This window comes from Bos indicus, chromosome 17, assembly GCF_029378745.1.
Source record: "Bos indicus isolate NIAB-ARS_2022 breed Sahiwal x Tharparkar chromosome 17, NIAB-ARS_B.indTharparkar_mat_pri_1.0, whole genome shotgun sequence".
In the NCBI taxonomy this organism is placed as follows: Eukaryota; Metazoa; Chordata; class Mammalia; order Artiodactyla; family Bovidae; genus Bos; species Bos indicus.
Genome location: NC_091776.1, coordinates 62615633 through 62634126, shown reverse-complemented (window position 1 = coordinate 62634126; position 18494 = coordinate 62615633). Strand labels below are relative to the sequence as shown.

General features: G+C 60.3%; 1 protein-coding gene across 7 annotated transcripts in view; it reads left to right on the top strand.

The window, feature by feature from the left end:
- Positions 1-16989, top strand: part of PXN (paxillin) — a 43122-nt gene extending 26133 nt beyond the window's left edge. The window contains exons 1-15 of one of the 7 annotated variants that reach the window (XM_070769672.1): positions 4383-4491; positions 4753-4976; positions 5284-5399; positions 5770-5906; positions 6018-6219; positions 7138-7273; positions 8730-9590; positions 10616-10891; positions 11128-11421; positions 12073-12174; positions 12433-12603; positions 12706-12879; positions 13418-13499; positions 13604-13752; positions 14762-16989. In XM_070769672.1, coding sequence (XP_070625773.1) covers positions 5813-5906; positions 6018-6219; positions 7138-7273; positions 8730-9590; positions 10616-10891; positions 11128-11421; positions 12073-12174; positions 12433-12603; positions 12706-12879; positions 13418-13499; positions 13604-13752; positions 14762-15028 — 2808 coding nt within the window. In that variant the 5' untranslated portion in view covers positions 4383-4491; positions 4753-4976; positions 5284-5399; positions 5770-5812 and the 3' untranslated portion in view covers positions 15029-16989. Of the gene's footprint in view, positions 1-4382; positions 4492-4752; positions 4977-5283; positions 5400-5769; positions 5907-6017; positions 6220-7137; positions 7274-8729; positions 9591-10615; positions 10892-11127; positions 11422-12072; positions 12175-12432; positions 12604-12705; positions 12880-13417; positions 13500-13603; positions 13753-14761 lie in introns of those variants that run through there. The other 6 variants (XM_070769669.1, XM_070769670.1, XM_070769671.1 and 3 more) reach the window with 6 other exon arrangements.
- The last annotated feature ends 1505 nt before the right edge of the window (positions 16990-18494 follow it).

Here is an 18494-nt window from a genome sequence, read left to right as displayed (position 1 = left end):
GCATCCTTTCCCTTCAGGAGTGGGCCAGGGTGGGGAAGCGCTTTTCTCCTTCTCATCCAGGCCTAACCATCCCTGTGGGCAGGAGCTCATTTACCGAGAGTGTGTGTGTGTGTGTGTCCGCCTGCCCGCCCATCCCAGAGACTGTGCTAAAGCGGGCACTTTATATCCACTCTGTCCTGTAGTCCTTACTCCTGTGAATCAGACGGTGAAACTCCCATTGGACAGACAAGAAAACTGAGGCACAGGAGCAGTTAAGCAGCTTGGCCTGGCCAAGCAGCTTGGCCTGGCCGAGCAACTCGGCCATGCAGCAGAGTCTGTGTGACTCAGAACCATCCCACCGTGTGAATTCAAACACCTAGAGTCCTCAGAGCCTAGGATGGGGGGAATGACATTGTGCTGGGCTCCCCCCACCCTGCCTCCACCCTCCGCCCCCACCTTGAGGGATCACGGCCGGCCTTTTATCTCACTCTCTCTGGCGTCTGGCCAGCTCTAGGCCTCTGATCTTGATAGTCGTTATCGCATTCTAAGAAGTGGCCAAGCTTGGGTAGGAGGAAGGCAGGCTTTCGAAAGAGGCCTGGCTTGTCTTTAGACTCCAGTTGGGGGTGGAGCTGGTTAATGGCTTTTCTTTAACTTCTTATTGGGTCAGCTCAGGCCCCAGGAGCTGCAGCCTGGGGGAGAGATCCCCTATGTTGGGGGCATCAGGGGGTCCTCCCATCCCGGAGTCCCCCTCCCGTCATCCCCACGTGTCTGAGCTGGTTTGGGAATGTGAGTGGCCCTGGAATGCAGGCAGACCGGCCCCTGGGTCTCCTCCCTCCCAGGGCAGAGAGCCTGGACACCTGAGTGTTAACCCTCTCAGGGCGGCAGACCCAGGGGCTCCCACTCTGTCCTGAGGATTGTGCTCAGCGGGTGGTTACTGCAGCCAGCTGGGAGAAGGGCCTGTCACCTTGGCCTGGCCCTGGTGCGCTGTGCCCACCAGATACCTCCCTACACCTGGGCAGCTCTCAGCCGAAGCCACCACCTCTCTGAGCTGCTGCTTAGGTGCAGCCACCGGGCCCTGGAAGCCAGGGCTTGTGCCTGTCTCTCTCGGGTTCCTGCGGGCTCTTGCGGCACTTTTGAGTCTCGCCTTCAAGTGATATATGTGCTTGCAGGCTTGGCACCCGGACCCGTTGTGCCCTTCCTCGCAGCCTGCTCCGTCCTGAAAGCTCAGTTAGGCCTTTCTGGCATTGAAACTTTGCCGGTGTTCCTGTGGCCGGCCAGGGGCTCCCGGGTCTTCCCCTGGCTCTAAAATTCCGTGATTGCAGCGTGGTTACCTTCGGTTACTCCCGGCCGTGGAGAGCCGACGGGCGACTAGCGCCCCCTGGCGGGCAGTGGGGGACAGTGCACACCCCTCCCAGCCAGGGCGCCGCTGGCTGGCCTTTGCCTCTGGTGGGCTGGAGACTTAGCGTTAACACCCTCCACCCACAGTGTCAAAAGGAGAGACTCAGAGACCCTGTACACATGTACCCAGAGACCCTCTCCTTGGATGGAAGTGCCAGAGCCTGAATCAGCTGGTCCTCGAGGCAAAGCGTCTGCAGAATCTGGGGTGGTTTCCTCCAGAAGGAGACTGGAAAGCCCCCGAGAGATCTCCTTCCCCAGGGTGACCGGGGCCCTCCTGGTGGCTCTGACTTGTCCCAGAGTGCTCAGGCCTGGACCCAGAAGCTTAGTGGAGTTTGAGGCCTTCCTCAGCCTGAACTGCTTCAGATGCCGCCTCTGTGTGGATGAAAGGCAGCCTGCAAACGTGGGAGGGTGTCTTCTCAGACACCCTCTCCGGGGCATATGCTAAGCAATCTCTGAGCCTGCCCCTAGGGGATCCAGAGCTGGCACCAGGCAGTAACTCTAGCTGAAAACTGGGGACCCCCCAGCCCAGACACCTTGGGCCGCTGCCTGCAGGCGGACTCCCTTGTTCCGTCCTCCACCTGCCTCCTCTGTTTATTCAGGCAAGAGAGGAGTTTGCTGAGCCTGCAAGAAGACTTTGGCCCGGCACCCTTGTGCAGCCTCTGGGGAGATAGCAGCCCCAGGAACGCAAAGTAGAGGCCAGAGAGTACCCCCCACGCCTTCTGTGTTCCCTGGTCTTCCTTGAGGCACCTGTGGGGGGTTTGGTGGAATTGGCAGCCACACGGGTCCCATCCCTCCCTCAGACAGGAGTTTCGACAGCGACGGGGCTCTTCTCTCGGACATCCAGACGTTTCACTTTGAGTGTTACTTTATTACTTTGCTCTTCTCTCTTCAAGGTCACCCTTTTCTTGTCCTGCCCAGATCCTACCCAGAGAGGACTTAGAAGGAGGAGTCAGCACTTGGCACCCTCACCTGGCTTCCTTGGAGGAAAATCTTTTTTTTTTCTCCTGTATTTCTGAAGCAGATGACATGTGATGTTTGCAGCCCCCTCCCATGTCCTGTATCATCTGCTCTCCCATGTAAACCTCGCACCAGTGCCGTCAGGTGGGGGCCAGGTGATCTGCCCTATGGCCATGGGTAGGGTAGACAGAGGCGCTGGGACTGACCTCAGGTCTGGCTTGACTCCACAACCTGTGCTCTTCCGTCTCGATCCCCCAGGACTGTGCCTTCCGGCCCACAGATGTAGCTGTGTTGAAAAGAGTCTGTTTAAATCATAAGCCAATCAGCCAGACTTGGAGTCAGCTCATGAACAAGGCGGGGGACGGCGTTTGGTGCAGGGGCGGCAGTGTCCCTAGCTCAGAAGCTTTGACAGGGAAGGTTCACCATCTGTCTTTGATTGAGTGGAGCCCAAGAGACCGCGTTCAGGTCCGAGTGGCGTCCCTTCGGTCAGCTCAGGTGGCGCAGGCATGTGCCTCTACCTCTCTGAGCCTCAGTTTTGCCATCCGCACTAGTGGTGTTGTGAGGAGCAAAAGTGGTGACCCAGGTGGCACTCCCAGCACGCGGCGGGCCTTCCAGCATGGCAGCTGCTCCCGTTACCCTTACTGGACTTGCACTTGTTGTCAGCTCTAGGGGGCTGGCTCTGTCCGTGGTGGAGAAGGAGGGATCCGCCCCCCCCCTGCCGGCTTGGGCACAGAGGAAGCCAGGATGCCTTATGGAGCCAAGGCAGCAGGTGTGGCCGTGGAGAGGCCACTGGGATTGGCCCTGGAGGCTAGTTCCTTTTCCTCTGTTACCTAGACACACGCAGACTCCCTCTAGTTCCGGTTTGCTACAGACAGGAAGTCAGACGTCTTCCAAAGGACCTGGAGGGGGAGGGGGACCTGCAGGACCTGACCTTCCTTGGAACAAGCTTCTGATCAGCAGGGCTAGGAGCCTGGGGTAGGTGGGGCCAGGCCAGCCTTGGGTGTCAGAGATCAGGGCAGGCAGCTGGGAGGCGGTGTGGGCCCGCAGACTGGGGCCCTGGGTGTGGCCCTTGATTCCTTCTCACTGCCTCTGAGCAGGGGTAGGGTTTGGAGACTGGGTCACCAGGAAGGACCAGACTGGCAGCCCTGGAGCTTGGGCCCTGTCATTCAGGAAGCTGTGCCATTGAAACCCGGCATCATCTTGTGATCACCGCAGCCTCTTGCAGGGCAGAGTTTTGGGTTTTTTGGGGGGCCTCCGAGGAGTCGTTCCTGTGACGCACTGGACTTTGGTATGGCGGCGGTGGGCGGGGAGCAGTCCTATCACCTCTTGAAGTCAGTTTCCCATCTGTAAAGGGAGGGTGGGAATTCCAGCCTCATTAGAAGGGTTAATGGAGACCATGGATACAGTGTGCCGAGCACTGGGCCCATTACTAGTAAAGGGCTGTGAGCCAGCCATTGCTTTCTGAGGATGGTTATCACCAGGCCCCGACCCCAATGGGTCAGCACTGGGGTGAGAGTGAGCTGGTTGGTGAGCACAGAGCAGGGCATGAGTGAGGGCATGGCATGTCGGCCGGGATAGGGCAGCTGAGGGTCTCAGGAGGGGAGGATCAGCAGTTCCTGCCCCCACCCCCTCCCCCAGCTGTACCCTTCTTGTCTGAGGACTGGGGAGATGCAGAGCCCCCCCTGTTGGTTGCCCGGTGCCTGGGTAATGGAAGCTCGCACTCAAGGCCGATCCGGCTCCCTAGCTGCTGTTAAAAGCAGAGTAGTGGGGCCCTGGAGCCTCTGGGGCCAGGCTGCCTGCCAGGCTTCTGCAGAAACAGCCTACAGAGCAGTCCAGCCTGCCCCTCTCTGCCGAGGGGGTAGGGAGCAGCATGCCAGCCTCGTCCCGGCCCCCACCTCCCCAGTAGCCCTGAGACTAGGGAGGAGCTTGGAGCCTGATGGGCTTCTACCTGGTCAGGAAGGCAGGTACCACCCCTCCAGGCTGCGGGCTGAGCTGGCTTAAGCTCCTGGGGGGGACCTGGCCCCTCCCCGTGACGTGGGGCCCCTCCCGCCTGGTCTGTCTGCCTTGCCCTGCGGAGTCAGGCAGGCATTTCTGACTCCCGGCCAGCCAGCCGCACAGTCCTGTCGGGGAGGGAGCGCCGGTGCCTGGCTCCCAGAGGTAGGAGAGCCCCGGGGGGGCAGCCCCAGAGCCCCCAGAGCACCTCCTCCTTGGCCGGGAGCTGAGCTCTGGGCGCACACCTGGCCAGGCTGGTCCGGGCTGGCACCTTTCTGCCCCAGGGCCGGTCTTTTCTCCCATGGGTGGGGCCGGAGCTCAGAAGTTGCTCATCAACTCTCAGGTGCAGGCCTGAAGGGTGCCGGCCCTGGAGGCTGAGTTCCCAGGACCCCTCTCCCTCACCCATTCCCCGCCCACTCTCTGCAGACGCCCTGCTGGCGGACCTGGAGTCCACGACCTCCCACATCTCCAAGCGGCCTGTGTTCTTGTCTGAGGAGACCCCCTACTCCTACCCAACTGGGAACCACACGTACCAGGAGATCGCCGTGCCCCCCGTCCCACCGCCCCCATCCAGCGAGGCCCTCAATGGCTCGGTCCTTGACCCCTTAGACCCCTGGCCACCCAGCACCTCCCGATTCACCCACCAGCAGGTAAGGTGGGGGATGGGGAGGACTCAGAAGTCAGCTTTGGGGCCAGTGGAGCGGGTCTGGCAGGGGCTTGGGGAGCCCAGGAAGTTGGGGGGGAGGCGCGGCAGAGGCAGGAAGCGTCTGGCCCTCCCCACCGGATGCCACGTGAAGGGACAGTGACCAAGCGTTAATCACCTGTCTCCTGGCCAGAGTGTGGAAACTCCCTGGTGAGGCTGGCCGTGAGCGGGAGGCCCCCGGGGGTGATGCGGGCTGTTCCTTCTCCACCCACCCCCGCCCCTCGGGGAGGCCCTGAGCACCGTCCTCCCCACAGCCTCAGTCCTCATCCCCCGTGTACGGCTCCAGTGCCAAGACTTCCAGTGCCTCCAACCCCCAGGACGGCGGCGGGCCCCCGTGTCCCCGAGCCGGCGAGGAAGACCACGTGTACAGGTGCCAGCCCCTCCCCTGACCCGGGGATCCCACACATGCTGGGCTGAGTCAGCCGAGGCTGCGCCAGGGCGCTGGAGGGGGGCGGGGGTTCCTCCTTGGGTCCTCGGGTTACTGCGGAAGGCCCGGTGTGGCCTTATCTGCCATCCCCATGCAGCCACTGGGCTGGGTGTCACACCGCCCTGCATGGAGGAAGGTTCAGGAACTGAAGCAACACTTCCTTTCTTCTCTCCTCTCGCCACATCCCTTCCCCACACTTTGTCCTTGGCTGCTGGAGACGTCGGATTCTCACCCCACCCCCCCGCCCCCTCCTGGTTCTCCTGGAGGATTTGAGGAGCTTTTCTCACCACAGCCTTCCCTTTGCTTCTTGAAGCTTCCCCAACAAGCAGAAGTCAGCTGAGCCTTCGCCCACCGTCATGAGCTCCTCCTTGGGCAGCAACCTCTCCGAGCTCGACCGCCTGCTGCTGGAGCTGAACGCCGTGCAGCATAACCCCCCAGGCTTCCCCGCAGGTAGGACTGGGCCAGGGGTCCCCCACTCCGCCCCTGCTCCAACCCCTTCTGCTGGTCTTGGGTCCCTGCGGGGCTCAGGGCTGAGCGGCTCTTCTCTTTCCTTCTCCCAAGATGAGGCCAACTCCAGCCCACCACTGCCGGGGGCTCTGAGCACCCACTATGGCGTCCCAGAGAATAACAGCCTGCTAGGGGGCAAAGCTGGAGCGCTGACCAAAGAGAAGCCCAAACGGAACGGTGGCCGGGGCCTGGAGGACTTGCGGCCCAGCGTGGAGAACCTCTTGGATGAGCTGGAGAGCTCCGTGCCCAGCCCCGTGTGAGTCTCCAGGGGGCCCTCCCGGGCCGGGGAGGGTCTCAGTCTCGCTCAGCCCATCCTGTGCTCATCCCTGGTGTCACCCTGAAGTTCCTGCTGTTTGCCGGGCCCTGCACCAGGCCCTGGGGGACGGCAGTGAGCCACCATCCCTCACGGAGGACAGACGCTGGGCGCACCGAGGGCACCCCAGCCCAGCGGCTGTCAGTGCAGGCTTTTTATTTGTTTCCAGCTACACATGTGGCTTGTGGGATCTTAGTTCCCCGACCAGGGCTGGACCCCGTGGCCCCTGAAGTGGACCCCCAGGGAAGTCCCCCAGTGTAGGCTTCAGAGCCACACAGTCGGGGCCACATCTTAGCTCTGCACTTTGGGAGTGTCGTCTTTCAAGCCTTCGTTTTCCCATCTGTAGAAGGGAATAAGGGGAAGTGAGGTCGTGGGGATGAGACCACCCACCTCAGTGGGCTGAGACCTGATAAGACCCTTAGAACACGTTACCGAGTCCACATGGTAAGCGCCTCCCCAGGGTCAGCTCTTCTCTGTTTTTCTGCATGGCTGCAGCAGCCTTGCGTGTGCGTCTAGTGTCGTGGAGGCCACACAGGATGCCGGGGCTTGTTGCACAGGCAGGCTTGGGCTTGGGCTTGGGCTTCTGGGAAAGGTGCCATGTGAGCTGCCTTCTCCTCTCCCCCGTAAGCTCCGCTTGGCGCTCTGTCCCCCTGGCCAACAGCATTGCCCCCCCACCCACCAGCAACATGTCCCCAGGAGAGACTGGGAGCTGGTGGGCTTCCCCGGGGTTGGGTGGCGGCTGGGTCCCAGTGTCGGAGCCGAAGTGTTGACCCTCCCCTGGGGAGGGGAGGGCCGGGCCATGCTGGGGGCGCTCAGGCTGGCCCCAGGGGTCCCTGCTGATGCCTCCTTGCCTGCCCGCAGCCCCACCATCACTGTGAACCAGGGAGAGATGAGCAGTCCCCAGCGAGTCACCTCCAGTCAGCAGCAGACGCGCATCTCAGCCTCCTCCGCCACCAGGGAGCTGGACGAGTTGATGGCCTCGCTGTCGGATTTTAAGGTGCCCTAAGGTCCCCCCACCCCTGCTCTTTCCCCTGCCCTGCCTGCTCAGAAGCCCCCAGTTTTCCCCTCCCATACCCCAGTGTGAGTGGCTGGGACTTGGCCACTCAGGGTTTGGGTGCCTCGCCCCGAGCCTGGGACACAGGGGCATCCAGCAGCCTGTGAAGGCTGGGGACATGCTCAGCAGGACATTCCTTCCTGCCTGGGTGCTCCCGGCTCCCCACCACCCAGGCAAGGATCAGGAGGCTGGGACAAAGGGCCCAGTGTTGGTGGCTGCTCTTGGCGGGGGAGGGCGGGCTCCGCTGGCGGGTGGGATCCTTCACCCAGAGGTCATTTGTCCCGGAGCCCCATCTCCCACGCTGGCTGGCGTCCCCAGCGTGTCCTCTTTCTTTTCTGCTTCTGGCTCCTTCGCCGGCCTCCTTCCAGCCTCCATGGACCTCCGAGGCCCACAGGCTCTTGTCTGGGAAACCTCATCTATCAGGCTCTTGGGCACACCTGCCAGAGGTGCCCTGTCCCCTACCCACCACCTGCTTGTGTAGAGGAGGCAGTGCCTCGGTGGGTCCTGATAGTGACTGAACTCCAGTTCCTGACCGTTACTGACTCCACCCTTCCCATGGTTGGGGGAGCATGGTTAGGGAACTGGAGGAGGGGCACCAGCTCTGGGCCCCAGGGGCACCTCTGAGCCTCTGAGGCTTCACCTGGGGCGGGGCAGTGGCCTGCACGTGTGAACCTCCTGAGTGGTCACAGTCAGGAGCGTGTACACTGGTCTCAGGCGGGAACCGCGCCCCAGCGCCCTTTACACTTTGTCGCTTTCAAACCCCCTTGAGATTCCCTTTAGACTCCCTTGAGAAGCTGTGCTGGTTCTCATTGAGCCCCAGGAGCGAGGTTTCGGGGGGATGTAGGAGACCTGGGATCACCAGGGAGAGACAGAGCCGGGAGCTGCCTGCAGCTGCCTGTCTCCTAATCATGTCTGGGCTGACCTCCCCCGGTCCACCCCATTTTAATCTCTTCTCTCTCGTCCCTACTTGGACTAGGAGCCCCACAGGCGTGGGTCAGAGGCTGCTTTCTGCTGCCTGGGTTCTTTTTTTTTTTTTCAAAAAAGACAATCTTTATTTGGCTACGCTGGATCCCAGGTGCAACATGTGGGGTCTTCAGTTGCGGCATGTGGGATCTGGCTCCCCCACCAGGAGTCAGACCCGGGCTCCCTGGATGGGGAACGTAGATGGGAACCAGGGAGGTGGAGCCCAGGAAAACCCTTCTAGGGGCTGAGTCTTCTTCCAGAACCAGTTGTTCTGCTTCAGCTTTGCTGCCATCTTGGTCTGGTCAGCGCAGATGGTCTGGTCAGTGTAGCTGGGGCTGTCAGAGCCCTGAGGCCCGGTCTGCCCCCCAGTGTGTGTCCCTCCTCACCTTTCCCGTCTCTCTCCTCCCCCCTGTCTCTTGTCTTTCTCCTCCTCCAGACCAGCTCCTCCTCTGCTGTGGCCTTGAGCTCCTCGGGGCTGCCGCCCGGCTCAGCTCCATCCTCACACCACAGCCTCTCCCCTCCGCCTCCTGCCGGGTCCTCTGGAGGCCTGCCACCCCCTCGGAAGCCCTCCCCTCAAGGCCACAGCCACACCCTGGGCGTCCTCTGCGCCAAGGACAACGTGGCCCCCGGCCAGCTCGATTTGGCTGGCTTTGGGGTGATGCCTGACACCCCCAACTCAAGGTTTCCCTCCACAGAGGGTTGGCCAGGGCTGCTGAGTGTAGAGAGCCAGGCTCACGTTTGGAGGGACCCACCAGACCTGGTTGAGGAGCTCTGCAGGGTGCCTCCTGGCCACATTCTACCCTACCCTGGGGGCACAGGTCCCCAGGATCCTGGGGCCCCCCAAGCGCCATTGGCCAACGCTTTGCACCCGGAAGAGGCGGTGGCTGCCACTTGGCAGGGGCCGTGGGCTCTGGGGGTGCTCAAGCCTGAGCCCCCGCAGGGAGCTGCTCCCAACTTCCAGGAGGTCACCGAGCCGGCCGTCGTGGCCGTGGACCGTCAGGCCGTCTTCCCCGATACCTGGAGCCTCACGGAGGAACGTGGATGTCAGGAGAGGGCAAGGCCAGAGCCAGGGGCACCGGAGAGCGGCCGCCACACCCCCGTTGAGGACGAGCAGCTAGGTGGAGAGACGCCCCTGGCAGGTGGCCTGGTCAGGCCAGCCCGGGGACCTGAGACCCCCAGGAGGCCAGAGGGCACCACCGAAGTCACCACCGAGGCCAGGATGGACCGGCCAGAACTCCCACGGGCTGTGGCCGTGGACACGCCCAGCACCACGGAGAGGATTTCCACATCTAGCCAGGCAGGCGCGCACTCGCCTGGCTGCTCGGCGTGGCCCCGCCTGGCTGGCTGCATGCAGCCTCCCTGTCTGCGCATGTCTGCTTGGGCAGCCGGTTACAAGAGGCTGCGGCCTGAGACCCCGACGGCCAGCGCTGGGCAGTGGGCTCTGTGGGGCCAGCGGAGCTCCGTGGCCCCCGGAATCTCCTAGTGACAGCCAGCCTCTTGCTCAATGAAGGCTTTTTCCTTTAGATGAGCTTCGCCTGACATCCTGATGGGATGTGTGTGGAATGGTTAAAAGCATGGGCTTTGAAACCAGCAAGAAGTGAATGAATACAAACCACGCTTCCAACTCGCGTGCCCCATGTGACCTTGGGCAACCCCCCCGCCACCAGCCTCAGTCTTCTTATCTTTAAAATGAGGGAAAATAGACCCATTTCCCCCAAGGTTGTCCAAAGGATTAAATGAAACAATGCCTGAAAAGTGCTTCGGAAGAACATAGCACGCCGTCCCCAGTGAGCTGTGGCTGACGTCATGTTATTATCTGCTTTTTGCTTGATTGAAATTTTTAGGCCCTTTTCAAAAGCGACAACAAAATGAAACCAAACTGCTAAAAACAAGTAGGTTATAATCCTTCTTATATAAACGAGGGGAAAAAAAACAACTGGTTAAAGGATATACTGGAAGAAAAGACTATTTTTTTTTTGTTTCTATTAAGAAACAAAAAAAAGGAAGGAAAAGTCTCAAGCCCATTCGAGAATGTCCACTTAACGTTCTTTCACATCATTCTTGTAATAACTCCTTAAAGCCATTGAAAAAAAAAATACCATTACCCCATTTAAAGGATGGAGAAGCTGAGGCCCTGGAAGTTCAGGGTCTTACCCAAGGTCAGGGCCCCCTGCCTCTGCTCTAGCTCTGCTCGGCTCATCTCTGATGGTTGGGTTCTTCTGCTCTCCCCTCCTGGCACCCCCCCCACCCCCACCCCCGAGTGTGGACTGAGCCGCCTCCGCTGACCCCAGAGTGGCCTGTGACAGTGTGCCTCCCCTCTAGATCCGCTCGGTGATCAGGAGGAGCCGGGAGACCGGCCACGCTCACCCCATGTCCCGGGAGCCCTCCCCTCGCCGCCGGCTGGACCCCGCCACCCTAAGCAGAACCCCGTCCCAGGAGCGGCTCATCACCGAGCTGCAGGGTCGGCTGGGCATCCGGCCGGAGGCAGAGGAGGCCACGGGGGCCGCAGGGGCCTCCACTGAGGACTGGCTGACCGAGGGCGTCGTCATCACTGTGCAGCCGCGTGGGAGGCGGGCTGGGGGGCAGCTGGTGGAGAAGGTAGTGAGCAGATGCCCCTGGGCCGGGCCGGGGCGGAAAGGGCCTCTGGTTCTTGCCCATCCCTGGCCAGAGGGCAGGTGGGGTGGGGCGGGCGAGGGGGGCCATCCTGCGTCCTCGCGAGGCCGGCCTCACCCCTGATGCCAAGAGTGAGAGGGCCCTGGGAGCCCCCGCCTGCCGAGCTGCCGTCTCCTCCACCGTCTCCGTGCTCACCTCTGTCCCTCTTCTCTCCCTCCCAGGTCGTCTTCCCTCCCGGCTCTCCTATTCCCCTGCAGAGAACCTTCTCTGTTCTGCCTTCTCCTCTTCCTCCTCCCAGCCCTCTGCTCCAGCACCGCAAAGACGCCTCCTCAGCCAGCAGCTCTCCTCCCCTGCCCAGCCCGCCCACCCCCTGCGGCCCCTCCGGGGTCCAGAGCACTGGGACGGGGCCGCAGGGAGTCGGCGTGCAGGGCCCCGCCCCGTGCGTGGCTGCACCCCGCTCCGTGAGGTCCATAGGCTGCCAGACCGATGAGGATCCGCTCTTCCCCCCGATGCAGGCAGGCCTCCTGGGGCCCAGCCCCACCTGTGCCTGTCCTTATGCTCCAGCGGCGTCCCCACTCTGCGCGCGCACGCACGCGCGCGCACACACACGCACACACACACGCAGCGCTCTGTCCACCCCCAAGATATCATGTCCGTCCTTGCACTTGGCCCTGTGCCTCCACCACAAGGCACCTGCGAGGTACCACAGCCCTGCCTTGGCCTTGGCCTTGACCCTGGACCCTCGCTTCACCCGATGTCCACGCTCACTGCCTCCCCTGAGGTGTCAGCCGCCCCTCGGTCCTGCCCCAGGCTCCCTTTGAGGATGCTGTCCTCAGAAGGAAAACCAAGCCTGTGTCCCCTGCAGCCCCAGGTCTGGTACCTGGCAAGGCCCCCTGGCTCTCTGACCCATCACCCCGCCCCTCAGTCCCGTGCCTTTGGTGGGCTCACCTCTCTCTCCCTCTTCATCTCTCCCTGGGCCCCTCTCTCTCGTGGTGGTTTTTCCGTAGACTTTTTCTCCTGATTTTGGTTACTGCCAGTAGGGGGGGGAAAATCCATTCTCTTATCTCATCCTGGAGTCCCTTTTGTGACATGGTCTAGTGACAAGTTTTCTTATTCTTTCTTCTGTAATTAAAATAAAAGCAATCCTTCTCGTTTCCTCCCCTAAGATCCAGGACCTGGAACAGAGAGCAGATGGCGAGCTGTGCTGGGCGGCTGGCTGGCCTCTGAACGGCAGGCAGAGTGGCCCCGAAGGGCAGGACATGGGAGGGGTCAGTGCTGAGGCTGGGGCTGCAGGTCCTGCTTGTGGTGTGTTCCGGGGCCCAGTCAGGCCCACCGTGAGCCCCTGGGACCCCCGGATGCGTTGTGGAGACCGTTCCCACCTGAGGGCTTCCAAGGCCCCTGGAGGGGCTACACTTCCGCCCGCCTCAACCTGTCTGTCCAGGAGGGAGAGACGCCCTCGTGCGGCAGCAAGTCCCCGCCCCCAAGGCCCAGGTGTCCTGACCTGCCCTCTTTCCCTGTCTCTGCAGTTTATGGCCCAGGGGAAGACGGGGAGCAGCTCTCCCCCAGGGGGCCCCCCGAAGCCCGGGAGCCAGCTGGACAGCATGCTGGGGAGCCTGCAGTCTGACCTGAACAAACTGGGGGTCGCCACGGTCGCCAAGGGGGTCTGCGGGGCCTGCAAAAAGCCGATCGCGGGGCAGGTGATGAGGAGGGGTGGGGCATTGCCGGGGGGCATGAGAGGCAGGGTGCCTGGTGCAGGGGCAGGGCCGGGTCCTGAACCGCATCCCCCGCCCCTCCGTCAGGTGGTGACGGCCATGGGCAAGACGTGGCACCCCGAGCACTTCGTCTGCACCCACTGCCAGGAGGAGATCGGCTCCCGGAACTTCTTTGAGCGGGATGGACAGCCCTACTGTGAAAAGGACTATCACAACCTCTTCTCTCCGCGCTGCTACTACTGCAATGGGCCCATTCTGGATGTGAGTGCCCAGGTGCAGGGGTGGGGGCCAGGCAAGGCCCAGAGAGGTCACGCGCAGGCCCGAGCACACACAGCCGGGAAACTGGGATTCACCCTCTAGCCTGAAGCACGGCTGGTCCTAACGCCCATCATGCAGCCATCTCCCACTCCCTTCTGCCGAGGATAGGTGGAGCAGAGTGCGGGCTCCCTCGCTCTTCTGCTGTGAGACTTTAGGGAAATGCCTAGCCTCTCTGGGCCTCCATGTCTACACTTAAAAGATGGGTGGCCCAGTAGAACGTATGACCTCAACTGCCCGTGAGGATTACAGGAGACAGAGCGTGTCTGGCACGTCACGTCCTTTTCAGTAAATCAGAATTCTCAGTGGTGTTCAGAGCACAGCTGGGAGAGACCCCCATCTGGGGAGCGTCAGCTCCTTCCTTGACCGGTGGAGGGGCAGTGGGAAGGACACCCTGGCCTGCGGGTCTCTCTCAGCTGGGGGTGGGGGGAGTCTGTCGCGCACACCAGCCGCTCAGCTGGGGCCGCACGCTTGGCTTTCACAGAAAGTGGTGACAGCCCTCGACCGGACGTGGCACCCTGAGCACTTCTTCTGTGCCCAGTGTGGAGCCTTCTTCGGGCCTGAAGGTACTGAGCCTCGGGAAGGTGGGCTGTGGTGCGGGGGGAGCCCTTGCTGAGTCAGGGTGGCCCCTCCCCGAAGCTTAACCTGCCCCCCAACCCCCGCCCCTCAGGGTTCCACGAGAAAGACGGCAAGGCCTACTGCCGCAAGGATTACTTTGACATGTTTGCGCCCAAGTGTGGCGGCTGCGCCCGGGCCATCCTGGAGAACTACATCTCGGCCCTCAACACCCTCTGGCACCCCGAGTGCTTTGTGTGTCGGGTAAGGAGCCCCGTCGCTTCCTCTGGAGGGGCTGAGAGCGGGCCGTTGCGGGGAGAAGCGGCTACCTCCCTGTGCTTTCTGAAGCTGACTTACAGGGCCTGCTTGAGATTCTTGATGAGGTGGGAAGGCAGGCGGCGCACTCCCTCAAGCACAGTCGGTCCTGGACCAGGGCTTGTGCAGGGGCTGCGAGAAACGAGAGCAAGGCAGACCTATGCAGCCGCCCCTGGGTCAGGCCAGGTCCAGGAGAAGGGGATGTGAGAGTGAAATGAGGTAACAAGCCTTCAGCAGCCTCGGCGGACAATGGAGGATGGTTTCCAGACTGCATTCTGGGGGATGATGGCCCCCAGATGTTATGAGGGTTCCGGCAGGGGTCCCCTGATTATGTAAGTTTGGGAAACACTGTTCATTGCAGGACTTCTCAGAGCCTTTAATATACCTGAGTGTGCCTGCGGATCTCTATAAACGGGAATCTAGGATGCGGAGTTTGACCTCAGAACCCTTTTTTTTTGACACCAGGGTTTCTGGGCACATATGCTGCAGTGCCCAGGAGTCAGACCTGTGTTTGAATCCAGGCAGTGCAACTTAGCAGGCTTCCCTGGTGGCTCAGTGGTAGACAGTTTGCCTGCCAATGCAGGAGATGCAGGTTCGAACCCCGGGTCAGGAAGATCCCCTGGAGAAGGAAATGGCACCCTACTCCAGTATTCTTGCCTGGAGAATCCCATGGACAGAGGAGCCTATCGGGCTACAGTCTGTAAGGTCACAAAAGAGTTAGACATGACTGAGCAACTGAACAGCAAAAACAGCAGCGCAACTTGGCAGCAGCGAGTCGAGGTCATTACCGGGAGAGCTGAGTAAGGGTTTAGCACCACACTCGGCATGTCGAAAACACTTGTCGAGGGGGAATCGTTTGCAGTGTGGCCACCCTGACGGTCCCCTGCCCGTCACCCAGGAGCTGCCTCGGCCCCCAGCCCCCCAGCCTGAACAGCCCCCCGCCCTCCTCTGTCTCCAGGAGTGCTTCACGCCGTTCGTCCACGGCAGCTTCTTCGAGCACGAGGGGCAGCCCTACTGCGAGGCGCATTACCACGAGCGGCGGGGCTCGCTGTGCTCGGGCTGCCAGAAGCCCATCACGGGCCGCTGCATCACCGCCATGGCCAAGAAGTTCCACCCCGAGCACTTCGTCTGCGCCTTCTGCCTCAAGCAGCTCAACAAGGGCACCTTCAAGGAGCAGAACGACAAGCCTTACTGTCAGAACTGCTTCCTCAAGCTCTTCTGCTAGGCGCCCTCGTCCCTCCCCGTGGCCCCTTCCCCGGCCCAGCCTCCTCACTGCTGCTGGGACCCAGAGGCCTCGTCCCGGGGGGGCCGGGGTGGGGGGCGGTGGCGAAGGGGCCAACCCGACTGAAACTGGAACTGCGTCCTCGGCGATGGCGAGAGGACACTGAGGGGTCCTGCCTGCTTCTCTTGTCCCCTGCCAGCGCCGCTGGGCCGCCTTCCTCCTCCCGAGGCTCCCCCAGGCTGCCAGCCCATCACCCTCCCCCGAGGCAGAGGCTGGAGGGTCCCACCTGTGTCCCCACGAGCCCGCCTGGCCAAGCCAGCACCCCACACTGGAGCCATCTCTTACTTGTATTTTGGCAGTGGAGCCGGGGGTGGGGAGGGCAGGCAGGGTCAGACGGGGGCCTCTTTGCATCCTTATCCCCAACCCCAACCTCGTCAGCCTTGTTCTGAGAGTACCGGGGGGGACACAAGCTCCCCCCAGACAATGCCAGCATCCACCCAACCCATCCACCCACCCATCCACCCAAGGGCGGACGTGCCTGCGGGGCCTTGGAAGGTTCCTCACGAGCCTCCTGCCCCTCCCGTCTCCCCAGGCCTGGGCAGCTGCCCCCAACACCTGCCCCCCACCCCCCCACAACTGCTCTGGTTCTACTGAGAAAGGCCTCTCCAGCAATAATGTTTTCCAGGCACCTCCTCCGTCTCCTGGGGCCGCGTGAGGTGGTGAGTGTCACCCCGTTGCCCGGACACTGTACCGACTTTGATAGTTTTCTACACTGAGGTTTGGATTCATATCGTCTGAATTGCTTTTACTTCTCTATACGAAACTGACTTTGAAGAGATTTTACAGACGACTCCTTTTGTACTCCTCCCCGTGTGCACCGCGGTGGCTGCGGGATACGCAGGGCCTGCCTTGTACTGAAGGCTCGGGGTGGGGAAGCAATTCGTATCTTATTTTTTTCTTAGCACAAGCAGGTGAACGGGGAGCGGCTTTGTTGACTCCCCATCTTTAACTTCATAGCTCTCCGGGACTGTTTTTATAAACTGCTGTATTTCGAACCCCCTTCCTTACTCCCCAGGCCAGCAAGTTCTTCACTGAAACCCACCTGAACGGTGTCTTGCCCTCTGGGGCTGAGAATTCCGAACCTCATCCGTCCTGTTTCTGAGCGGGGAGAGAGGGGGACGTCCACTCTGGGGGTGCCCCTTCCCTGTGTAAGCTGTTAGGAGTGCTCACGCCCCTGTGAACTTTCTGGCCACAAAGAGAACATTATCAGCCTCCCCCCTGCTACTCTGGGGATCCTTTCTTCTGCCTCCTCAGGAAAGATGGGATCTGATTTTGACCGTTAGTCTTGTTGATTCCACTGGGTGCGTCCCTTCCCCAAACTTCCTGCCTTCCCTGGAGACTGGTGGTGGCGGGCCCCCCCCCCCCCCCCCCCCCCCCACCGAGGAGAGAGCCCACCCAGGCTGTTGCCTGGGGGCCTGATAGGATTCTGGGCGGAGGGACAAGAACAGCAGGAGGCAACAGGAAGCCCCCTGAGGATGAGACAGGCAGGGCTGGGGTTCTGGGTCAGTGGAACGGGGCCCCAGTGGGGTCTTAAGTGAGGACAAGCCAGACCCACTCCACCAACCTCATCAGAGGCTGGATGTCCTGAGCCTCTCAGGAGGAGAAGGGGGTCCCTCCTTGGAGGCGGGGCTGGGAGCAGCCTGGGTCTGGGGAGCTCGGCCAGGTCCTGCCACAGGTCTGATGTCTCCACTTCTACTCTTAGGCCTTATTGCTCTGTTTACAGTGACCCACCCCAGACCCCTCCCCTAGAGGAGGATCTGGGGCTTCCAGAGGTTCTACCCTCTGGGTGGATGGTTATTTGATGATTTGATTTTTAATTTTTTTTTCCTCTGTAAACTTATAACCTGGCTTTTTCCCATTTTAATTCTTGTGATTTATGCCAATAAAGTTTGCCATTATTTTCACCGGTGTTAGTGCCATTTCTTTGTGGTCCGAGATGAACAGCTCAGCCCCAGAAGAGAGACCAAACCCTCCCCAGACTCACAAGCACCACAGTTTGAGGGTCAGTCACTGCAGTTCACTTACCTGAGGCCAAAGCCCTCACGGGGCACTTGTGGGCCTCCTGGCTTCTTACCCACTGCAATTTGCCATGGGTTGCCTCCCATGGGCGCAGGGGTGTGGCCTCCCACTCACAGATGGGAAAGAGGTTCAGAGAGAGCCGATATCCTGTGAACGAGCACAGAGACAGGCTGTGAACCCAGGGCTTGTCTGTGTTCTTACATGTTGACCAGACACACCACCACTGCCCCCTAGTTCTGGCACCATGCCTTGGGTGTAGAACCTTCCTTGTTGCAAGTGGATGTGAGAGTTGGACTATAAAGAAAGCTGAGTGCCGAAGAATTGATGCTTTTGAACTGTGGTGTTGGACAAGACTCTTGAGAGTCCCTTAGACTGCAAGGAGATCCAACCCATCCATCCTAAAGGAAATCAGTCCTGAATATTCATTGGAAGGACTGATGCTGAAGCTGAAACTCCAATACTTTGGCCACCTGATGCAAAGAACTGACTCATTTGAAAAGACCCTGATGCTGGGAAAGATTGAGGGCAGGAGGAGAAAGGGACGACAGAGGATGAGATGGTTGGATGGCATCACCGACTCAATGGACGTGAGTCTGAGTAAACTTTGGGAGTTGGTGATGGACAGGGAGGCCTGGCGTGCTGCAGTCCATGGTGTCACAAAGAGCTGGACACGATTGAGCGACTAAACAGAACTGACTTAATAGTGGAGGATGGGTCTCCACTGCCCCCTGGTGGTCATGTCTGTATTTGCATGCATGCTTTCTCCTTGGCTCTTATCAGAGCCATAACTCCAGTCCTGGGCCTTTGCAAGCTTCCTGGACAGTTTTGTAGCTTTGCAGTCTCCCTGTTGTTTGGAATGGTCCTCCAAAAGCCGCATGTCAATTTCAAGTCTGAACCTTGACCATTTCGCATTGAGCTCAGAAGTGAAAATTACCTTCACCCCTCACCCAAAAATCATATTTCCAGCTCATGTTGGACTTACGTAATTGAACAGGTCCACTTCGTTGTAACTGGCTCACTCAACTGTACTTTATGTTTTCCCATGTCAATAAATAGAGATAGGCATCATTTTTTAATGGCTTCACAGTATTCCATTATATTGATGTACTATAATTAGCGACAATATCATCAGAGGCAGGATGTCCTTGGGAAGTTAATGTGTCAGTATGTATATCCTTGCAAAAGTGCATTTGAAGGAAGACAGCCTTAGGGTTTGGAAGGGACTGTATAGCATAGTGAGACTCATGGGCTTTGAACTTGCTTTTAGGTTTTGGTCCTGAAGCCATCACTTATCAGTTGAGGGACTTGGGTGAATTATTTAACCTCTGTGAATTTCCTTACCAGTAAAATGGTACTAATACTGTATTTCCTTGGGGGTTTGTTGCAAAGA